This window comes from Lithobates pipiens, unplaced genomic scaffold (assembly GCF_037356315.1).
Source record: "Lithobates pipiens isolate NorthernLeopardFrog02 unplaced genomic scaffold, aLitPip1_a1.2 Scaffold_60, whole genome shotgun sequence".
Taxonomy (NCBI): Eukaryota; Metazoa; Chordata; class Amphibia; order Anura; family Ranidae; genus Lithobates; species Lithobates pipiens.
Genome location: NW_027507882.1, coordinates 1,649,141 through 1,671,102, shown reverse-complemented (window position 1 = coordinate 1,671,102; position 21,962 = coordinate 1,649,141). Strand labels below are relative to the sequence as shown.

The 21,962-nt window shown below is 44.1% G+C and overlaps 1 protein-coding gene across 2 annotated transcripts in view; it reads left to right on the top strand.

The window, feature by feature from the left end:
- Nucleotides 1–21,962, top strand: part of LOC143958277 (putative E3 ubiquitin-protein ligase MID2) — a 557,933-nt gene that overhangs the window by 244,111 nt on the left and 291,860 nt on the right. For both annotated transcript variants that reach the window (XM_077467793.1, XM_077467794.1), the window contains exons 5-6: nt 4,251–4,399; nt 11,232–11,359. In XM_077467793.1, coding sequence (XP_077323919.1) covers nt 4,251–4,399; nt 11,232–11,359 — 277 coding nt within the window. The remainder of the gene's footprint in view (nt 1–4,250; nt 4,400–11,231; nt 11,360–21,962) is intronic.

Genomic DNA, 21,962 nt, shown 5'->3' with positions numbered 1-21,962 from the left:
TAACCTAACCCTGCTTTAAACTTCTCCACAACTTTATCCTTGACCTGTCTGGTGTGTTCCTTTGGCCTTCATGATTGGGTTTTTTCACTAAGGTTCTCTAACAAACCTCTGAGGGCTTTGCAGAACATCTGTATTTATACTGAGATTAAATTACACACAGGTGGACTCTGTTTACTAATTAGGTGACTTCTCAAGGCAATTGGTTCCACTAGATTTTAATTAGGGGTATTCGAGTAAAGGGGGCTGAATACAAACGCACACCCCATTTTTTTAATATTTATTTGTAAAAAAAAAAAAAGGTTGAAACCCATTTATAATTTTCCTTCCACTTCACAATTATGTGCCACTTTATTGGTCCATCTCATAAAATCCCAATAAAATACATTTACGTTTTTGGTTATAACATGATAAAATGTGGAAAATTTCAAGGAGTATGAATACTTTTTCAAGGCACTGTATTTCTTTCATCACAGATTTAATTTAATAGGTCTTCTAGCTGTAGCTTTAGGACAACTTTTAGCAGACTTTAGAAAGCTTCCAACGGATCCCAAATTTGTAAGTCTGCATATAGCTCGTTTAATGCTATAGCAAGAGCTCCCATTGATATATTAATTAATGGTTTATATAAACTGTTAATGTGGGGTGCAAGGAATTGCAAATTGACATAACACTGTTTGTCTCCAATACCCGAAGCCTTTGATCAATATAATTACTAGTACTCAATATATACTGTAATATAATGTATACATGAGTCCGGGCACAGGTGTCTGGATCTCATCCTAATCTTATGGGATTTTTGGGGTATCAGCTCCTTTGCTTCTTGTTTAATGTAGGAGTAAGGACCTAGTTCCCTGCTGGGATCTGTGGTTCCATAGCTTTTTTTTCCTTTTTCTTCTTCCTGAGATTTTTTCCTGCAGAGATCTTAAATCAACAGCCAGGTTCAGTGAGCAGCTAGATAATCTAGATCCTGTGGTCACCCTAATCTGGCCAATAAGCATGTGCAGACCTTTAGCTAAGTGCTGGGTCGGACACGACAAAGCCCCGTCCTGGGCCAGGGCTAAACATCTCGCAGGAACACATATGACCAGGCACCTGTAGTCTGTGTCACAGTTGTTAACCTGGCTAACAGCCTCCTACTTCGGTAGAAAGGAGGCTCTGTCATGGAAGGCTTACCTGATGCTCTACTGGATTGGTAAGTAGATGTCGCCTCCCTTCCCTCTCTGGAAGCGGTGTGGGGCACGGGGACTCCCTGAGGTTGGTCTGCTCTCCAGGGTTCTCCTTCGTTCTCCCCTTGAGGATTGGGCTCCTATACCCTACCCCCCTTTCTCCCCTCCTCTTCCCCCCTCTTCCCCCCGTTAATGGGGTGCTACTCTGCGGCCTGTGATCAAAATGTCAGGTAGCCCTACTTGTAACTCCTCTTCTTTTTTATTGCAGGTAAATAATGGATTCTAAGCAGAAGGAATGTGCCGTCATTGAGTTCATGATGAAGGAAGGGTGCAGGCTGTCCGACATCCACAGAAGGGGCTATAGAATGTTTATGGAGATGACACCATTGACCAGAGAAATATCCGGTCAATGGTGTCATCTCTGGAAACATTCTGTAGCCTTTAGTGGATGTTGGACAGTCTGCACCCTCCTTGATCAAAATCGCAGTAATGGCACATTGCTTATGCTTGGAAACCGTTATTTACATGCAATGAAAAAGAAGAGTTCCGATAGAGAAAGCGTTTCCCTAACAACCTTTGAAATCGGGCGACCTGTGTAAGTTAATTGCTTTCGGTGCAGCCCTCATTTAAGCACAGAAATGTCAATCCACGTGATTTTTGCAATCAAATTTTATCCCAATTCGGGCACTTGAATATTGGTAAAGGCACCTAAACAGGACATTGATCCATTCAGTATTCACATTCTATCACATACCTGGTAGGAGGTCAAGGTGAGAAGAGGGCTTCCCTTCCCTAACTATGCAAAAATATCTATACCTGGAATTCCGCTTTAAGTTTTGGTATTATGAACTAGCCTTGAGTAAAGTTATAGTTCTAGATCAACACACATGAGCCCAATCAGTGTCCTGCTCACCGTAATCCCCTGTGAAGAGGAACATTTGACTTGGGGTGCACACTTATCAATAGCCTATAACAAATGCAGACTGTAATAAACTCCTTCAGGTGGACATTACTTGAAATGTACTTAGATCAAGTCAGTATCTTACTTCAAACCAGGGAAATCTTTATACAGGCGGAACAATGTCCATGGATGTAAATAAAAACCAGTATAGTATTGTGTTCCAGAGAAGGAACTCTTAAGATTTAGAGTTTATCAGATAGCATGTATAGCATAAATCCCAGCTTGCCATGGTGACTAGAAAAAAATTGCATCCTGGCACCTGGGGTTTTGTCAGCCCGTTCCCAGGCATGAGCAATTTCTATTGCCCAATGCCCTGGACATGCAGTTCTGGGCCGGGGGCAGCTGGTTGCTGTCTGCATGGTCAGCTAGTTCTGGGAAGGCATCTTTTGACATCCTCCCAGAACCTCGCCCCACCTGACAGTGCTGCAAGCTGAAAATTCGTCTGGGCAGGAGGGGGGGGGGCGGGGGGGAGGGGGGGGGGTTAGTGCCCGGTAGGCAAGTGGCTAACATTAGCTTTGCTTAGCTCACCCTCAACTCCGTATATTCTCTGTGTGTAAATCTGTGTTGTGCATCTGCAAAGATTCACAGGGCTACATAAGAGAAGGACTTTTGTCATTGAAATTAAAGCTTTGTTAGTTTAAAAGTAACTGGCTTCTAGATTTTTAGCAAATTTGTCAAGCCCTGACACATAGAACTAGTCTCATACGCTATATTGTCATAAGTATTAGGATGCATGCCTTTACTCTCATATGAACTTTAATGGCATCCCAGTCTTAGTCCGTAGGGTTCAATATTGAGTTGGCCCACCCTTTGCAGCTATAACAGCTTCAACTCTTCTGGGAAGGCTGTCCACAAGGTTTAGGAGTGTGTCTATGGGAATTTTTGATCATTCTTCCAGAAGCACATTTGTGAGGCCAGGCACTGGTGTTGAACGAGAAGGCCTGGCTCACAGTCTCCACTCTAATTCATCCCAAAGGTGTTCTATCATGTTGAAGTCAGGACTCTGTACGGGCTAGTCAAGTTTTTCCACCCCAAACTTGCTCATCCATCTCTTTATGGACCTTTCTTTGTTCACTGGTGTGCAGTCATGTTGGAACAGGAAGGGGCCATCCCCAAACTGTTCCCACAAAGTTGGGAGCACGAAATTGTCAAAAATGTCTTGGTATGCTGATGCTTTAGGAGTTCCCTTCTCTGGAACTAAGGGGCCAATCCCAACCACTGAAAAACAACCCCACACCATAGTCCCCCCTCCACCAAATTATTTGGAGCAGTGCACAAAAGCAAAGTACATAAAGACATTGATGAGAAGGAACTTGACTGGCCTGTACTGACCTCAACCCAATAGAACACCTTTGGGATGAATTAGAGTGGAGACTGCGAGCCGGGCCTTCAAGTTCTCATATCAGTGCCTGACCTCACAAATGATCTTCTGGAAGAATGGTCAGACATTTCATAGACGCACTCCTAAACCTTGTGGACAGCCTTCCCAGAAGAGTTGAAGCTGTTATAGCACCAAAGGGTGGGCCAGCTCAATATTGACCCCTACGGACTAAGACTGGGATGCCATTAAAATTCATGTGCATGGAGATCCTTCTTAGAAATCCCAGTTGGCTCCTTGTGCCATCCACCCTGGAGCAAATTTACCAGATCATATGTCCACTGGGAAGGGGGGGGGGGGGTGAAGGAGAGGTAATCCTACCTCATTTGGTAGACATATGCTTTGGTAATTATATTTTTCAAAAAGTGTTTAAAAAAAAAAACATGACAATTACTTATGAACCAGTCTCGTATCTCCATAGGAGAAATTTTTGTTGAAAATGCCAGTTGGCTCCTAGTGCCATCCACCCTGAAGCAAATTATCATATCTCAACCAAGGGGGTAGAGAGAGGTGAGTCTACCCTTTTGGTAGACCTACAGTATGTTAATAAATAATAAAAAAGGTAATTATTTATGGTACACAGTGCTTTAGTAAGCTAAACATCATCCGGTTAGGATTTAGATCTGCCTTAGATTGCCAAAAATGTCAATAACCATTTTGAGCAGTTCAGCGTAAAGTGGCTGGTTTTACGTGTTTAATACAATGCCTACGCTATCTCGCAACATAAATCCTTCTTGGCTTTCAGGTAACAAAGCTGAGGAAACTTGCACAGCAAATTGCCAACTGTCGGCAAAGACTGGAGCGATCCACAGTGCTAATAAATCAAGCTGACCATCTTCTGAAGGAGAGCGATCACGCAAGATTTCTGCAAGCAGCAAAAACTGTTGTAGACAGGTAGGTGACTTTCAAAAACCAAGTATAGTGAAGATGAAAAGCAAAATAACTCTTTAGTGGCCATTTTTAGATTGTAAGCTCTAACGAGCAGGGCCCTCTGATTCCTCTTGTACCAAATTGTAATGTAACTGTAATGTCTGCCTTCATGTTGTAAAGCGCTGAGCAAACTGTTGGCGCTATATAAAACCTGTATAATAATAATAATAATAATAATAATAATAATTTAAGCTTGGACACTTTTTAGCCACGTCCATATGGGTCGGAGTTCATCTGACTCTGTGGCTAATTTACACACCAAAATCATTTTTATTTTAGGGTTTCATAAACTTAGTGTTTCATTCTATACTAACAACTGAATAAAATTGTAAACAATAAATAAATAAAATTAATAAATACATTTAATTACATTTTTTGTTAGTTTATTTAATTCCATAGTTTTGTTATTTTATTATTTTTTAATTCCATAGGTCTCTACAATTACAAAATAAAAAAAAGGTACAATGCAATTTCTTTGTGAAGGAAGCTTTATAAGCACTATGATATAGTTGGAAACCATTATAACTGGTCAAACATATCAATATTTATTTGGTATACCAGTTTAATAAAATCTCTGATGGTTTTTTTTTCTTTCTTTTTTTATTATAGAATGACAAATGAATACCATTGTAAGAAACTGTTTAATATAATTAAAATAAATTATAGAATGACAGCTGAACAATATGTAGGAAATATAAAATGTAGACATCCTTTTCTTTTTACATTTGCAATGTATTATTTTGAATCTGTTTTTGTTTAATACTGTAATTTATTTTTTATTTTCTTTATTTTTTTTTATCACTGTAGCTGTCTTTTACAATTACAGTATTAACCACTTGGGATCCGCGCTATTGCAAAATGACGGCAACAGCGCGGACCCACATTTCCGGGACCAAGTCTATTGACGTCGTCCCGGATACGAGCGGCCTGCGCGCCCCCTGAGGGGCGCGCGCGGCGCGCTCTGTGATTGGCGAGTCCGTGAGACTCGCCTGATCACCGATCCGTGTAAGGGGTCGATCCCGACCCCTTATCACGTGATCAGCTGTCAGCCAATGACAGCTGATCATGTGATAAAACGGAGCCGGTAATCGGCTAGTATTCCTCCTCGCGCTGACAGCGCGAGGAGAAAAAAAAAAAGCCGATCGCCGGCGGCCGTGTTCGGGACATCAGTCCCGATCACGGCCAGCAATTCAAGCGGACACCTGCCCCCTGCCAGTGCCCACCTGCCACCCGCAGTGCCATCCTGAAATAAAGTAAGTGCCCCCCTGTCAGTGCCACCCAGCAGTGCCCATAGTGCCCACAGTGCCACCCACAGTGCCACCCAGCAGTGCCACCCACAGTGCCACCCAAAATCTGCCTCAAAGGTGCTGCACCCCAGTGCCGCCCATCAGTGCCCAGCAGTGCCGCCCATCAGTGCCCAGCAGTGCCGCCCATCAGTGCCCAGCAGTGCCACCTATCAGAGCCACCTATCAGTGCCACCTATCAGTGCCCATCAGTCCCATCTATCTGTGGTACCTATCAGTGCCCATCCGTGCCACCCATCCGTGCCACCCATCCGTGCCACTTATCCGTGCCACCCATCCGTGCCATCTTATCTGTGCCCATCTTTGCCCATCAGTGCCGCCTTATCTGTGCCCATCGGTGCCGCCTTATCTGTGCCTATTAGTGCCGCCTTAACTATGCCTATCAGTGCCCACCAGTGCAGCCTATCAGTGCCCACCAATGCAGCCCATCAGTGCCCACCAATGCAGCCCATCAGTGCCCACCAATGCAGCCTATCAGTGCCGCCTAATCAGCGCACTTCAATGAAGGAGAAAAATGACCCGTTTGCAAAATTTTATAACAAACTATTAAAACATGATTTTTTTTATTTTTTTTTTTGCATCTTTTTTTGTTTGTTTAGCAAAAAATAAAACTCCGAGCTGTAACTAAATACCACCAAAAGAAAGCTCTATTTGTGGGAAAAAAATGATAAAAATTTCATTTGGGTACAGTGTTGTATGACCGCGTAATTGTCACTCAAAGTGCATCAGCGCTGAAAGCTGAAAATTGGTCTGGGACTGAGGGGGGTTTAAGTGCCCAGTAAGCAAGTGGTTAAACAATGGTACACTGCCATTTTTGTGAATGATGCTTTATTTAGCTTATGAGCATTATGAGGTAATATAAAACCTCAAGATTGGTTATACGGGGACATGTACATCTTGTAAAATTAGAATATTATCAAAAAGTTAATTTATTTCAGTAATTAAATTCAAAAAGCGAAACTCGTATATTTTATATAGATGTGTTACACACAGAGTGATATATTTCAAGCATGTCTTTTTTTTTATTTGATGATCATGGCTTACAGCTAGTGAAAACCCAAAATTCAGTATCCTAGAAAATTAGAATATTACATAAGACCAATATAAAAAAAAAAGGATTTTTAATACAGAAATGTTGGCTGAAAAGTAAGTCCATGTACAGTATAGTATGAACGTAATACTTGGTCAGGGCTCCTTTTGCATGAACTACGACATCAATGGTATCACTGTGCTTGATTGGCCAGCAAACTTGCCTGACCTAAACCCCATAGAGAATCTGTGGGGTATTGTCAAGAGGAAGATGAGACACCAGACCCAACAATGCAGATGAGCTGAAGGCCACTATCAAAGAAATCTGGGCTTCCATAACACATCAGCAGTGCCACAGGCTGATCGTCTCCATGCCACACCGCATTGATGTTCGTAATTCATGCAAAAGGAGCCCCGACCAAGTATTGAGTGCATACTATACTGTACATGGACAGACTTTTCACTAAGCCAACATTTCTGTAATAACCTGATTTTCTGAGATACTACATTTTTTGAGTTTTCTCTAGCTGTAAGCCATAATCATCAAAATAAAAAGAAAGCAATGCTTGAAATATATCACTCTGTATGTAATGCATCTATATTAAATATATGAGATTGACTTTTTGAAGTGAATTACTGAAATAAATTAAAGTTCTGATATTCTAATTTCATCAGATGCACCTGTGTATGACATTTATTTGGTAAACCAGTTTAATACATTCTCTGCTTATGTGTTTTATTTATTTTATTTATTATATGTTGACAGCTGAATTAAACTGTAGGAAAAATAGTATACATAATACTTTTTATATTTGTAATTTATTATTGTTTAATACTGTAATTATCTCATACAACTCCATTATTGAACAACGGTATACATAGTTACATAGTTACATAGTTACATAGTTACATAGTTAGCCAGGTTGAAAAAAGACACAAGTCCATCCAGTTCAACCTTAAAAACAAATAAATAAAATAAAAAATAATCGTACAATCCAGATACCCAATTTTATGCCCACAATTGATCCAGAGGAAGGCGAAAAAAAAACCCAGCAGAGCATGCTCCAATTTACTACAGCAGGGGAAAAAAATTCCTTCCTGATCCCCCAATAGGCGATCGGATTTTCCCTGGATCAACTTTACCTATGTTAGTACCTAGTTATATTATGTACCATCAGGAAAGTATCCAAGCCTTTCTTAAAGCAATCTACTGAACTGGCCAGAACCACCTCTGGTGGGAGTCTATTCCACATTTTCACTGCTCTAACTGTGAAGAAACCTTTCCGTACTTGAAGCTGAAATCTCTTTTCCTCTAGACGTAAAGAGTGCCCCCGTGTCCTCTGGGTTGACCGTACAGAGAACAACTCAACACCAAGTTCACTATATGGACCCCTAATATATTTGAACATGTTAATCATATCCCCCCTTAATCTCCTCTTCTCAAGAGTGAATAAATTTAGTTCCTCTAATCTCTCCTCATAGCTGAGTTCCTCCATGCCTCTTATCAGTTTGGTTGCCCTTCTCTGCACTTTCTCCAGTTCCCCGATATCCTTTTTGAGAACTGGTGCCCAAAACTGAACGGCATATTCCAGGTGAGGTCTTACTAATGATTTGAACAGGGGCAAAATGATATCTCTCTCTCTGGAGTCCATACCTCTCTTAATACAAGAAAGGACTTGGCTCGCTTTGCAAACAGCAGCTTGGCATTGCATGTTGTTATTGAGCTTATGGTCTACCAAAACCCCCAGATCCTTCTCCACTATGGATTCCCCCAGTTGTACTCCCCCTAGCATGTATGATGCATGCATATTCTTAGGCCCCAAGTGCATAACTTTACATTTATCAACATTAAACCTCATCTGCCACATAGTCGCCCAATTAGACAGTGTATTGAGGTCGGCTTGTAAATTGGAGACATCCTGTAAAGACGTTATTCCACTGCATATCTTGGTGTCATCTGCAAAGACAGAAATATTACTTTTGATGCCAGACGCAATATCATTTATAAAGATGTTAAAAAGTAAGGGTCCCAACACTGAACCTTGGGGTACACCACTGATAACCTTAGACCATTCAGAGTAAGAGTCATTAACCACGACTCTCTGAATTCTGTCTTTTAGCCAATTTTCTATCCATTTACAAACTGATATTTCCAAACCTGTAGACTTTACCTTACACATGAGCCGTGTGTGCGGAACTGTATCGAATGCTTTTGCAAAATCCAAGTATACCACGTCCACCGCCACCCCTCTGTCCAAGGTTTTACTTACCTCCTCATAAAAAGAAATCAGATTTGTCTGACAACTTCTGTCTTTCATGAATCCATGCTGTCTGTTGCTTAAAGTGTTATTGTTCAGCAAGAACTCGTCGATGTGGTCTTTTATTAAACGCTCCAGTATTTTCCCAGCTATAGAAGTTAAGCTAACAGGTCTATAGTTACTTGGTAAAGACTTTGATCCCTTTTTAAATATAGGCACCACGTTCGCCCTGCGCCAATCCAGTGGGACTATTCCCGTCATTAATGAGTCCCTAAAAATTAGATACAATGGCTCTGAAATTACAGAGCTCAATTCTTTTAGGATCCGTGGGTGGATGCCATCAGGTCCAGGTGCTTTATCCACCTTTATTCTGTCTAAGTATTTCTGGACCATATCCCTTTTGAGCCATTGTGGATCATTTGGGGCTGTGTCACTACCACCCCCATTATGGACATGAGCTCCCCCATGCTCTTTTGTGTACACAGAGCTGAAGAAAGTGTTTAATAAATTAGCCTTCTCTTTGTCCCCAGTCACCAACTCTAGATTGTTTTGTAAAGGGCCTACATGCTCAGACTTGACCTTTTTACTATTAATATATTTGAAGAATTTTTTGGGGTTTGTCCTACTATCTTTTGCAATCTGTCGTTCGTTTTGAATTTTTGCATCCTTGATTTCCTTTTTACATATACTGTTAATTTCTTTGTAACATTTAAATGACACTAGTGATCCTTCATTTTTATATTTTTTAAAAGCTCTTCTCTTACAGTTTATAGCTTTTTTAACTTTGGCCGTGAGCCACATAGGTTTTGTTTTTAGCCTTTTAAACTTATTGCCCATGGGAATATACTTTGCAGTGATACGGTCCTCTTCAGCCTGCACTGGCTTATTTTTTCTAAACAAAATTCCATCTATGATATGAGCACTATGACATAGTTATCACGTGATTGCAAACTATTCTGATTGGTCAGACAGGGAATGATATATAAGGCATTTATTTGATATACCAGTTTAATACATTATTTGCTTGTGTTTATTTTATTTTTTATTATAGGATGAAAACTGAATAATATTGTAAAGAATAAATAAAATAATACTATATTTTTGATATTTTTTTACTTTTTTTTTCTTATTACTGTAGCTGTCTCTTAAAATTACATTATGAAACAATGGTACACTACCATTTAGCTTATGAGCATTATGAGATAATTAAACACCATTATGATTGTTTAGACAGGGACAGATATACAAGAGTTTTAAGTTTAAAAAAATCTCTGCTTATGTTATTGTATATATTTAAGATAGCAGTTAAATAAAACTGTAGAAAAAAATAATATACATAATACTTTTTATATCTGTAATTTAATATTGTAATTATCTCATACAATTCCATTATTAAACAACAGTACTTTGTCCTCTTCAGCCTCAAGGGGGGGTGTTACTGGGATCCCTGTGCAAGAGAAGAAACACATGGATGGGTCACATTACATAAAATGCACAGATTAAATGTGAAAAAATATATCTGATGACAGCTCCACTTTATGTACAGATATACAATATGCAGTCTATTTTTACAAAAACAATATGTTTGATGCGTGTGACCTAACCATCACAAATTCCGTCTATATTTTGCTTAATACAGTGATTTTCTATGATCATCAGCTCCACCTAGTGGCCATAAAGGGGTATTTTCCTGACTGAGGTATTTCACAAAATAAATACCACATTATTGCCATCAGGTGGAGCTAGTACATAATCTTTTAAAGCAGAATCCATGAGGGCTGGGTGAATGTGTGTGACATTTGTTCAACATATATACTGTGTGTGTATGTGTGTGTGTGTGTGTGTGTGTGTGTGTGTGTGTGTGTGTGTGTGTGTGTGTGCATATACACACACACACACACACATACATACATACATATATATATATATATATATATATATATATTATAATTTTTTTTATTTTTATTTTTTTTACAAAAAGACCCCTTGGTGCTTTCTCTAGAATTAAATATTTCAGTTTAACTAGCTTTGGCTTGTGCTTTTGGGGTATTTTTTACTTGAAATTAATAATTACCTTTAGATCATTTTTTCTTATTGCAATTAAAAAAAAAATGCTTGCTTACATAAAGCGAGTATTTTCTAAATCAGCTGATAAAAAGTCTCAGTACAGCCCAAATATTTAATGGTACTGTTATCTCGTGTCAGGGTATCCATGGCAACAACTTCCTCTCAAGTTCCTTTCCCTGATGTCAATTTAAATGATGCCTTTGAAAACTTTGCCCTGGATTTCTCCAGAGAGAAGAAATTGTTGGAAGGACTGGACTATGTAACCGGTAAGTAGATAAAATACAAAAAAAAAAAAAATAATCATAATAATTCTGCTTTTCCTCTAATAACCTTTTATGTCTGAATATACACATATTTTTACATTTGCCATGGTATTGTGCTTGAACTATGTGTTCCTTGTTAAAAATTCTTGAAAGTTGTCAGACAATAAGAGGCAGATGTCAGGTCTTTGCTAGAATCTACAAAATGTATTCCCATGTGTCAAATTGATATTGAAGCTGAACTCCGACAGACATTTTCTAATCGTTTTTCAAAATAGGCCGAAACCACTTTTTTCACCGGGCAATTTTTAAATTTTTCACACGTTTTTGCATTTTTTTCTAAAAGAAAATAAAATGGAGGACAACTGATTAAAATTGTAGGAAAAAATGAATATATACTGTAAATCATCTTTTTATTTTTTTTGTTTTTTTACATTTTTGTAATTTATTATGTTTATGTAGCTTATTTGTTAAAGTGGTTTCTTTTTTTTTTTCTAAAAGAGAATAAAATGGAGGACAACTGAATAAAATTGAAGGAAAAAAATAATATATACTGTAAATCATCTTTTTATTTTTTAAACATTTTTGTACTTTATTATGTTTATGTAGCTTATTTGTTAAAGTGGTTCTAAAGCCTCAAGGTTATTTACCTTATTTTCCATGCATTAATGTAAAAAACCTTTTTGTGCCACAGGAGCCCCCCCCCCCTTTTTAATTCTTACTTGAACCCCATTCAATCAAGCACCCCATTAAAAAACCATGGACATTATTGAGTAGGCCCCCTTTGGAGCTCTAACAGCCTCCATTCTTCTGGGAGGGCTTTCCACAGGTGTCTGTGGGCATTTGTACACATTTGTGAGGTCAGGTACTAGTATTGCTCACAATTGGTGTTCCAGATCATCCCAAGGGTGATCAGTAAAGTTGAAGTCAGAGCTCTGTCAACACCTATCCAGGGCTGGCGCTACCACTAGGCAAACTAGGTAGCTGCCTAGGGCGCCAGACCACTGTTTTCCTTACTTGTCGGTGCAGTGTAGCCATGTAACCAACTAATGCCATCTCAGCTGCTTTGTCTGTAGTGATGGCCGAACGGTTCGCCCGGCGGTCGTTTCGCGGCGAATTTCCGACATTCGCGGTCCGCACGTTCGAACGCCTTTTTCCGTCGTTCGCCGCGGCGGACTTACGTGTTTAATGTATACAAGAACTTTAACCTTTGGTGACACGTTTATCATGTGATACAGGACAGCCAATTGAGACATGACAGCACATGGACACTTGTACATTCCCCCTAACCTATAAATACACCCGATCCGGTGGCCATTTTACATTCTTTCTTCTGTTACGATAGGGACAGGTTCCTGTGTGGAGTAGGGAGAGATAAACCACTAGCTATTTGGTACACAAAAGTTCTTTTCAGGACTGGTATAGGTGTTAGGTGTTGATAGGTTTGCTGTGCTGCTGATTCTTGCAGCAGCCTGAGTGTCTTTTGTTAGTTTAGAGAAAGGGAAAGGACGGTGTATGCTACAGGGACAGCCAGATTAGTCTTTCATCATCATCATCATCATCATCATCATTAGCTGTTACTATCAAGGTCCACAAAAGAGCTGTTCCAGTAACCACTAATCGTTCTCTTTTTTTGCCAATTTGTATAGGGACAGGAAGGAAGCAGTGTTGTCAGGCAGTGAGGGTAATTTTAAAGACTTGCTGTTATTATTAGTTCCACAAAGGTTCTTTTCAGGACTGGTATCAGTGGTACAGTAATAGGCTTGTACATGTATAATATTCTTTCTTCCAAATATAGAAAGGATATTATACTTGACTGCTGCCCTTCTGCTGCAGTCTGCTAAACATTCACAACTCACTTGTTCCACAAAAGTTCTTATAAGGACTGGTAACTTGGTATAGGGTGCTACGGTACATAGGCTTGAGTGCGGTACAGTCTGCTGTTCTGTAAGGACCGCTATCGGTCCACAATAGATAGGGTTGACGTGCACCACTGCTGACCGCTGCCCTATACTGCAGCAGTCCTTCAGCGGTATAGGGACTGACGTACAGTCTGCTAATCACTAACACACAACCTGCTTGTTCCACAAAAGTTCTTATAAGGACTGGTAACTTGGTATAGGGTGCTACGGTACATAGGCTTGAGTGCGGTACAGTCTGCTGTTCTGTAAGGACCGCTATCGGTCCACAATAGATAGGGTTGACGTGCACCACTGCTGACCGCTGCCCTATACTGCAGCAGTCCTTCAGCGGTATAGGGACTGACGTACAGTCTGCTAAACACTAATACACAACCTGCTTGGTCCACAAAAGTTCTTATAAGGACTGGTAACTTGGTATAGGGTGCTACGGTACATAGGCTTGAGTGCGGTACAGTCTGCTGTTCTGTAAGGACCGCTATCGGTCCACAATAGATAGGGTTGACGTGCACCACTGCTGACCGCTGCCCTATACTGCAGCAGTCCTTCAGCGGTATAGGGACTGACGTACAGTCTGCTAAACACTAATACACAACCTGCTTGGTCCACAAAAGTTCTTATAAGGACTGGTAACTTGGTATAGGGTGCTACGGTACATAGGCTTGAGTGCGGTACAGTCTGCTGTTCTGTAAGGACCGCTATCGGTCCACAATAGATAGGGTTGACGTGCACCACTGCTGACCGCTGCCCTATACTGCAGCAGTCCTTCAGCGGTATAGGGACTGACGTACAGTCTGCTAAACACTAATACACAACCTGCTTGGTCCACAAAAGTTCTTATAAGGACTGGTAACTTGGTATAGGGTGCTACGGTACATAGGCTTGAGTGCGGTACAGTCTGCTGTTCTGTAAGGACCGCTATAGGTCCACAATAGATAGGGTTGACGTGCACCACTGCTGACCGCTCACCTATACTGCAGCAGTCCTTCAGCGGTATAGGGACTGACGTACAGTCTGCTAATCACTAACACACAACCTGCTTGTTCCACAAAAGTTCTTATAAGGACTGGTAACTTGGTATAGGGTGCTACGGTACATAGGCTTGAGTGCGGTACAGTCTGCTGTTCTGTAAGGACCGCTATCGGTCCACAATAGATAGGGTTGACGTGCACCACTGCTGACCGCTGCCCTATACTGCAGCAGTCCTTCAGCGGTATAGGGACTGACGTACAGTCTGCTAAACACTAATACACAACCTGCTTGGTCCACAAAAGTTCTTATAAGGACTGGTAACTTGGTATAGGGTGCTACGGTACATAGGCTTGAGTGCGGTACAGTCTGCTGTTCTGTAAGGACCGCTATAGGTCCACAATAGATAGGGTTGACGTGCACCACTGCTGACCGCTCACCTATACTGCAGCAGTCCTTCAGCGGTATAGGGACTGACGTACAGTCTGCTAATCACTAACACACAACCTGCTTGTTCCACAAAAGTTCTTATAAGGACTGGTAACTTGGTATAGGGTGCTACGGTACATAGGCTTGAGTGCGGTACAGTCTGCTGTTCTGTAAGGACCGCTATCGGTCCACAATAGATAGGGTTGACGTGCACCACTGCTGACCGCTGCCCTATACTGCAGCAGTCCTTCAGCGGTATAGGGACTGACGTACAGTCTGCTAAACACTAATACACAACCTGCTTGGTCCACAAAAGTTCTTATAAGGACTGGTAACTTGGTATAGGGTGCTACGGTACATAGGCTTGAGTGCGGTACAGTCTGCTGTTCTGTAAGGACCGCTATCGGTCCACAATAGATAGGGTTGACGTGCACCACTGCTGACCGCTGCCCTATACTGCAGCAGTCCTTCAGCGGTATAGGGACTGACGTACAGTCTGCTAAACACGAATACACAACCTGCTTGGTCCACAAAAGTTCTTATAAGGACTGGTAACTTGGTATAGGGTGCTACGGTACATAGGCTTGAGTGCGGTACAGTCTGCTGTTCTGTAAGGACCGCTATCGGTCCACAATAGATAGGGTTGACGTGCACCACTGCTGACCGCTCACCTATACTGCAGCAGTCCTTCAGCGGTATAGGGACTGACGTACAGTCTGCTAATCACTAACACACAACCTGCTTGTTCCACAAAAGTTCTTATAAGGACTGGTAACTTGGTATAGGGTGCTACGGTACATAGGCTTGAGTGCGGTACAGTCTGCTGTTCTGTAAGGACCGCTATCGGTCCACAATAGATAGGGTTGACGTGCACCACTGCTGACCGCTGCCCTATACTGCAGCAGTCCTTCAGCGGTATAGGGACTGACGTACAGTCTGCTAAACACTAATACACAACCTGCTTGGTCCACAAAAGTTCTTATAAGGACTGGTAACTTGGTATAGGGTGCTACGGTACATAGGCTTGAGTGCGGTACAGTCTGCTGTTCTGTAAGGACCGCTATCGGTCCACAATAGATAGGGTTGACGTGCACCACTGCTGACCGCTGCCCTATACTGCAGCAGTCCTTCAGCGGTATAGGGACTGACGTACAGTCTGCTAAACACTAATACACAACCTGCTTGGTCCACAAAAGTTCTTATAAGGACTGGTAACTTGGTATAGGGTGCTACGGTACATAGGCTTGAGTGCGGTACAGTCTGCTGTTCTGTAAGGACCGCTATAGGTCCACAATAGATAGGGTTGACGTGCACCACTGCTGACCGCTCACCTATACTGCAGCAGTCCTTCAGCGGTATAGGGACTGACGTACAGTCTGCTAATCACTAACACACAACCTGCTTGTTCCACAAAAGTTCTTATAAGGACTGGTAACTTGGTATAGGGTGCTACGGTACATAGGCTTGAGTGCGGTACAGTCTGCTGTTCTGTAAGGACCGCTATCGGTCCACAATAGATAGGGTTGACGTGCACCACTGCTGACCGCTGCCCTATACTGCAGCAGTCCTTCAGCGGTATAGGGACTGACGTACAGTCTGCTAAACACTAATACACAACCTGCTTGGTCCACAAAAGTTCTTATAAGGACTGGTAACTTGGTATAGGGTGCTACGGTACATAGGCTTGAGTGCGGTACAGTCTGCTGTTCTGTAAGGACCGCTATCGGTCCACAATAGATAGGGTTGACGTGCACCACTGCTGACCGCTGCCCTATACTGCAGCAGTCCTTCATCGGTATAGGGACTAAGAGTTTTGTCACAGGGTCATTTAAAAAATGACAGGCAGAGGAAGAGGCAGGCCCTTCCGCAGGGGTGGTAGGGGTAGGGCAGGAGCAACAGGCTTGAGCCAAAGTGGGAAGTTGCAGAAGGTGCGTTCAATTACTTTAAAGGATGCACCAGACTTGGTTGAGTGGCTCGCTCAGCCTTACTCTTCTGCACCCTCCTCATCCTCTCGATCTGCACCCTCTTCTTCACTCTCTGCTATGTGCACCCCCAAAGACACTACCACCAACAACACGACCACCACCACCACCACCACATACCTTCCGCTTGAGTCACTGGAATTATTTTCCGATCCATATCAAGAGGACATTTCTGATGCGCAGCCACTCTTGGTATTGGATCAGGAAGAGGAGGTAGCAACAAGCGCTACTCAGCAGTCTGACGCCAGTACCCAGATCAGCCCAAGGAGGAGGTTGGTCCCCGGTGTTGCTGCCTACTCCGAGATCTCTACTTATAGCGGTGGGGAAGGTGACGTTGATGATGACGTGTCTAGTGATGTCACGTGGGTGCCCACAAGAGAGGAAGAGGAGGGGAGTTCAGAGGGAGATATGGACCAGCAGATAGGGAGGAGAAGCAGCAATGACTTACATTGCACAGCAGGGACAAAGCAGACTGCAAATGTATCAGGAGCGAGTCATCGACCATGTACGGTCACATCTGGCGCTCCCAGGACACCGGCACATGGCTCCGCAGTGTGGGCTTTTTTTAACGTGTCCGCTGCTGACAATAGCGTTGCCATCTGCAATCTTTGCAGTCAACGCGTTAGTCGCGGTAAGCCCAATACTCACCTAGGGACGACCGCCTTAAGAAGGCACATGAGCAGCCATCACTGAGCCCAGTGGGAGCAACGGAACACACAAAGCCACACTGCAGGCTCTCACCGTCCAGCCTCGTCTTCTACTTCTCCTTCTCCTCTCTCCTCACAATTGTCCTCCACTCCACCTTCCATCACGCCAAGCTCACATTTTTCTGCAAAAAGGCAGGCTTCCGTGGGCCTAATGTTTGAGCGTAAAAAAATGATGACGCCGGATAACCCTCTTGCCCAACGGTTGGCGGCTGGCTTGTCAGAACTCATAGCCCGCCAACTACTGCCATATAAACTGGTGGACTCGGAGGCCTTTCGCAAATTTGTGGCCATTGGAACACCACAATGGAAGGTCCCAGGAAGGAAGTATTTCTCAGAGAAGGGCATCCCAGAGCTATATGGCCATGTTCAGCGGCAAGTGAATGTATCTCTGGCACACAGTGTCGGTGCCAAGATACATCTGACCACAGACACGTGGTCTAGCAAACACGGGCAGGGAAGGTATATCAGTTTTACTGCCCACTGGGTGAACCTTCTGACGGCCGTCAAGCATGTAACCCGTGGCACCCGTGTAGATTTGGTTTTACCGCCACGGATTGCATGCAGGCCTGACTCTTCTTCTCCTCCTCCTACTCCATCCTCCTCCCTCTCCTCCTCAGCTGCCTCCTCCTTTTCCGCTGCTAGCGTCTCTTCCACTGCACCGCCCAAGCTCCCCAGAACCTATTCCACATGCCAGGTGAGACGTTGCCATGCCGTGCTGCGTCTGTTGTGCCTGGAAGCAAAGAGCCACACTGGCCCGGCACTCCTTTCAGCTTTGCGTTCACAGGCAGATGAGTGGCTAACACCGCTCAATTTGACAGTTGGTAAAGTGGTGTGTGACAACGGTGCCAATCTGCTTAGCGCATTGAAACAGGGCAAAATCACGCACGTGCCGTGCATGGCACACGTCTTAAACTTGGTCGTGCAGCGATTCCTTGTCAAATACCCTGGGGTCCAGGACATCTTGCGGCAGGCAAGGAAAATCTCGGCCCATTTCAGAAGATCTTACACGGCCATGGCTCGCCTTGCTGACATTCAGCGGCGACACCATCTGCCGGTCAGACGTCTTATTTGCGATTGCCCGACGCGATGGAACTCAACCTTCTATATGCTTGATAGGCTGCTCCAGCAGAAACGTGCAGTTAACGTCTACCTGTATGAACTCTGCGAAAGAAACGGTTCTGGGGAGCTGGGTTTTTTTTCACCGCGCCAGTGGCTGCTCATGCGCGACACATGCAGACTTCTGCGGCCATTTGAGGAGATCACCAAACTGGTCAGTCGCAGCCATGGCGCCATCAGTGACATGGTACCTTATGCCTTCTTTCTGGAGCGTGCATTGCGTCGTGTCATTGATCAGGCTGTGGAGGAGCAGGAGCGGGAAGATGAGGAAGTCGCAATGCTGGATGAATTCCCAGGGGGGGCTACTCTATCTGAGACAAGTCAACAACAGGAGTCTGATGAGGAGTCAGAGGAGGATGGTGCCGGGGCGGATGAGCAGGAGCAAGAAGAGCATGCTTTAAACCTTTCTGGGATCCCTGTTGTGCGAGGATGGGGAGAGGAGAATGAAGAGGACGACATTATCCTGGATGATGAGCAGGAGCCAGGCCACCACACCGCTTCCACTTTAGTGCAAATGGGGGCCTTCATGCTCCAGTGTTTTAATAGGGACCCCCGTATAAAAAGCATGAGGGTCAAGGACCAGTACTGGGTGGCAACGTACTTAGACCCCCGGTACAAACACAAAATGGCGGAAATGTTACCGCCGTCGCAGAGGGCTGTCAGAATGCAGCACTTCCAGGCCTTGCTTCGAGAAATGCTGCATTCTGCTTTTGCGTGCGCTGGCAGAGGAGCAATTCCCACTCCCAGAGAAGGATTTGCGGGTACCAATCCAACAGCGCCTGCAAGAAGAGGCCGGTTTGAAGATGTGTTGGTGACTTCGGATATGAGGTCATTCTTTCAGCCGACCCATCGACAGGTGTCATCCGGATCCAGCATCAGGGAACGCCTAGACCGTCAGGTGTCCGACTACATTGGGTTAACGGCCGATGTGGACGCTCTGAGGAGTGATGAACCCCTAGACTACTGGGTGGGCAGGCTTGACCTCTGGCCAGAGCTTGCCCAATTTGCAATCGAACTGTTGGCTTGCCCCTCATCCAGTGTCCTGTCCGAAAGGACGTTCAGCGCAGCAGGGGGGATTGTGACCGATAAGCGTACTCGCCTAGCTCACCACAGTGTTAACTACCTCACATTTCTAAAAATGAATGAGGCATGGATCTCGGAGGAATTCAACACATGTGACCAGTAGACCATGTATATGTCTATAAACTATTTTTTTAATCAAGCACACAGACCTTCTTAATTCATTTGGCTCACTTCCTTGACCCAAAAAAGCACACCGTACTATATGCCCCTACCCTCCTCTTTGAAGAGGTTGAGCGGTGTCATATTTCTACTGGGGCTGCTTATGATATCCCTGTGCTGTGCTGACTTCCTCCTGGGGGTTCTTATTATGAAGGGATCACACTATCCCTGTGCTGTGCTGACTTCCTCCTGGGGGTTCTTATTATGAGGGGATCACACCATCCCTGTGCTGTGCTGACTTCCTCCTGGGGCTGCTTACGGTGCTGCTGTCAGTGCTGTATGTCACGGTGCTGCTGTCAGCGCTGTATGTCACGGTGCTGCTGTCAGCGCTGTATGTCACGGTGCTGCTGTCAGCGCTGTATGTCACGGTGCTGCTGTCAGCGCTGTATGTCACGGTGCTGCTGTCAGCGCTGTATGTCACGGTGCTGCTGTCAGCGCTGTATGTCACGGTGCTGCTGTCAGCGCTGTATGTCACGGTGCTGCTGTCAGCGCTGTATGTCACGGTGCTGCTGTCAGCGCTGTATGTCACGGTGCTGCTGTCAGCGCTGTATGTCACGGTGCTGCTGTCAGCGCTGTATGTCACGGTGCTGCTGTCAGCGCTGTATGTCACGGTGCTGCTGTCAGCGCTGTATGTCACGGTGCTGCTGTCAGCGCTGTATGTCACGGTGCTGCTGTCAGCGCTGTATGTCACGGTGCTGCTGTCAGCGCTGTATGTCACGGTGCTGCTGTCAGCGCTGTATGTCACGGTGCTGCTGTCAGTGCTCTGTATTACGGTGCTGCTGTCAGATGCCTCTATCACGGTGCATGTGTCATTCCGGTATGTCACGCTGCTGGTGATCATCTCCTGCACCCTCTTCTTTGCCTACCCTGGTCCCTGACCTTCCCTCTCCTCCATTGCCTTCATTAGCTCCATAGTCCTGAATTGTTAGAACAATTTCCCAAATAAAATAAAAATGCTTGTAGTTATCGATCCCAAATTCACCTCATACATGTATTATGTCATTGTCCAGATGGTGGGACTACGTTTTACCCCCTAATAATTACCACGTGGCCGCAAATTCGACATGAAGGTTTGCAAAGTTCGCCTCCCATTGAAGTCAATGGGGCCCGCGGCGAACGTTCGGTTTCGCGAACGTTTGGGTCCGTTCGCATTTCGCGTTCGCGAAACGTCCCGTCGGAAGTTCGTCCATCACTATTTGTCTGACCTATCACCGATCATTAGGGCGCAGCACAGGAGAACATGTCCCGGGTCTCCCAGCAGCGCTGACAAAACCAAAGCAAACATCCCCTGCCATCACCACTGTGCGCCTCTATGATCAGTGACACTGACCTTTCTGTCTCTCTGAGACTCTGGAGAGCGTCCCACTTGGGCCACTTCCCATCCCAGACCAGTACATGAGCTCTGCCTTTCCTAGAGGCCACTCTCCCTTCCTCCCAGCCGCCCTGTCCTGTACAGCGGTAGAATCACATGACCTGCTAGCCTATAGCTAATTGGAGTAGAGGGCGCTCTGGGTTTGATGCCTCCTCTCAAGCTTACATGAGTTTGTTGGCCACCCCGTTGCAATACCATAGACATTAATATGGAGTTAGTCCCCTTTGGAGCTATAACACTCTCCATTCTTCTGGGAAGGCTTTCCCACAAGAATGTCTGTGGGAATTTGCGCCCATTTGTGAGGTCAGGTGCTGATGTTGAATGAGAAAACCTGGCTAACAATTGACTTTCCAGTTCATCCCAAAAGTGTTCGATAGGAATGAGGTTAGGGATTGGCTCAAGCCATTTGAGTGCCTCCAATCAAGCTAGTCAAACCATGTTTAGGGTTCTTCATCTTTGAGGGATCAGGAAGGATTTTTTTTCTCCCCGTGGAGCAAATTTCAACCATCACATGACCTGCTAGCCTATAGCTGATTGGAGTATAGGTGAGTTCCGGGTCGGTGTCTCCTATCACACCTATATGAGTTTGTTGGACACCCCATTGCAATTCCATAGACATTAATATAGAGTTGGTCCCCTTTGGGTCTATAACACTCTCCATTCTTCTGGGAAGGCTTTCCCACAAGAATGTCTGTGGGAATTTGCACCCATTTTTGATGTCGGGTACTGATGTTGGATGAAAAAACCTGGCTAACAATTGACGTTCAAGTTCATCGCAAAAGTGTTTGGTAGGGTTGAGGTTAGGGCTTGGTTGAAGCCACTTGAGTTCTCCCCGTGGAGCAAATTTCAACCATCACATGACCTGCTAGCCTA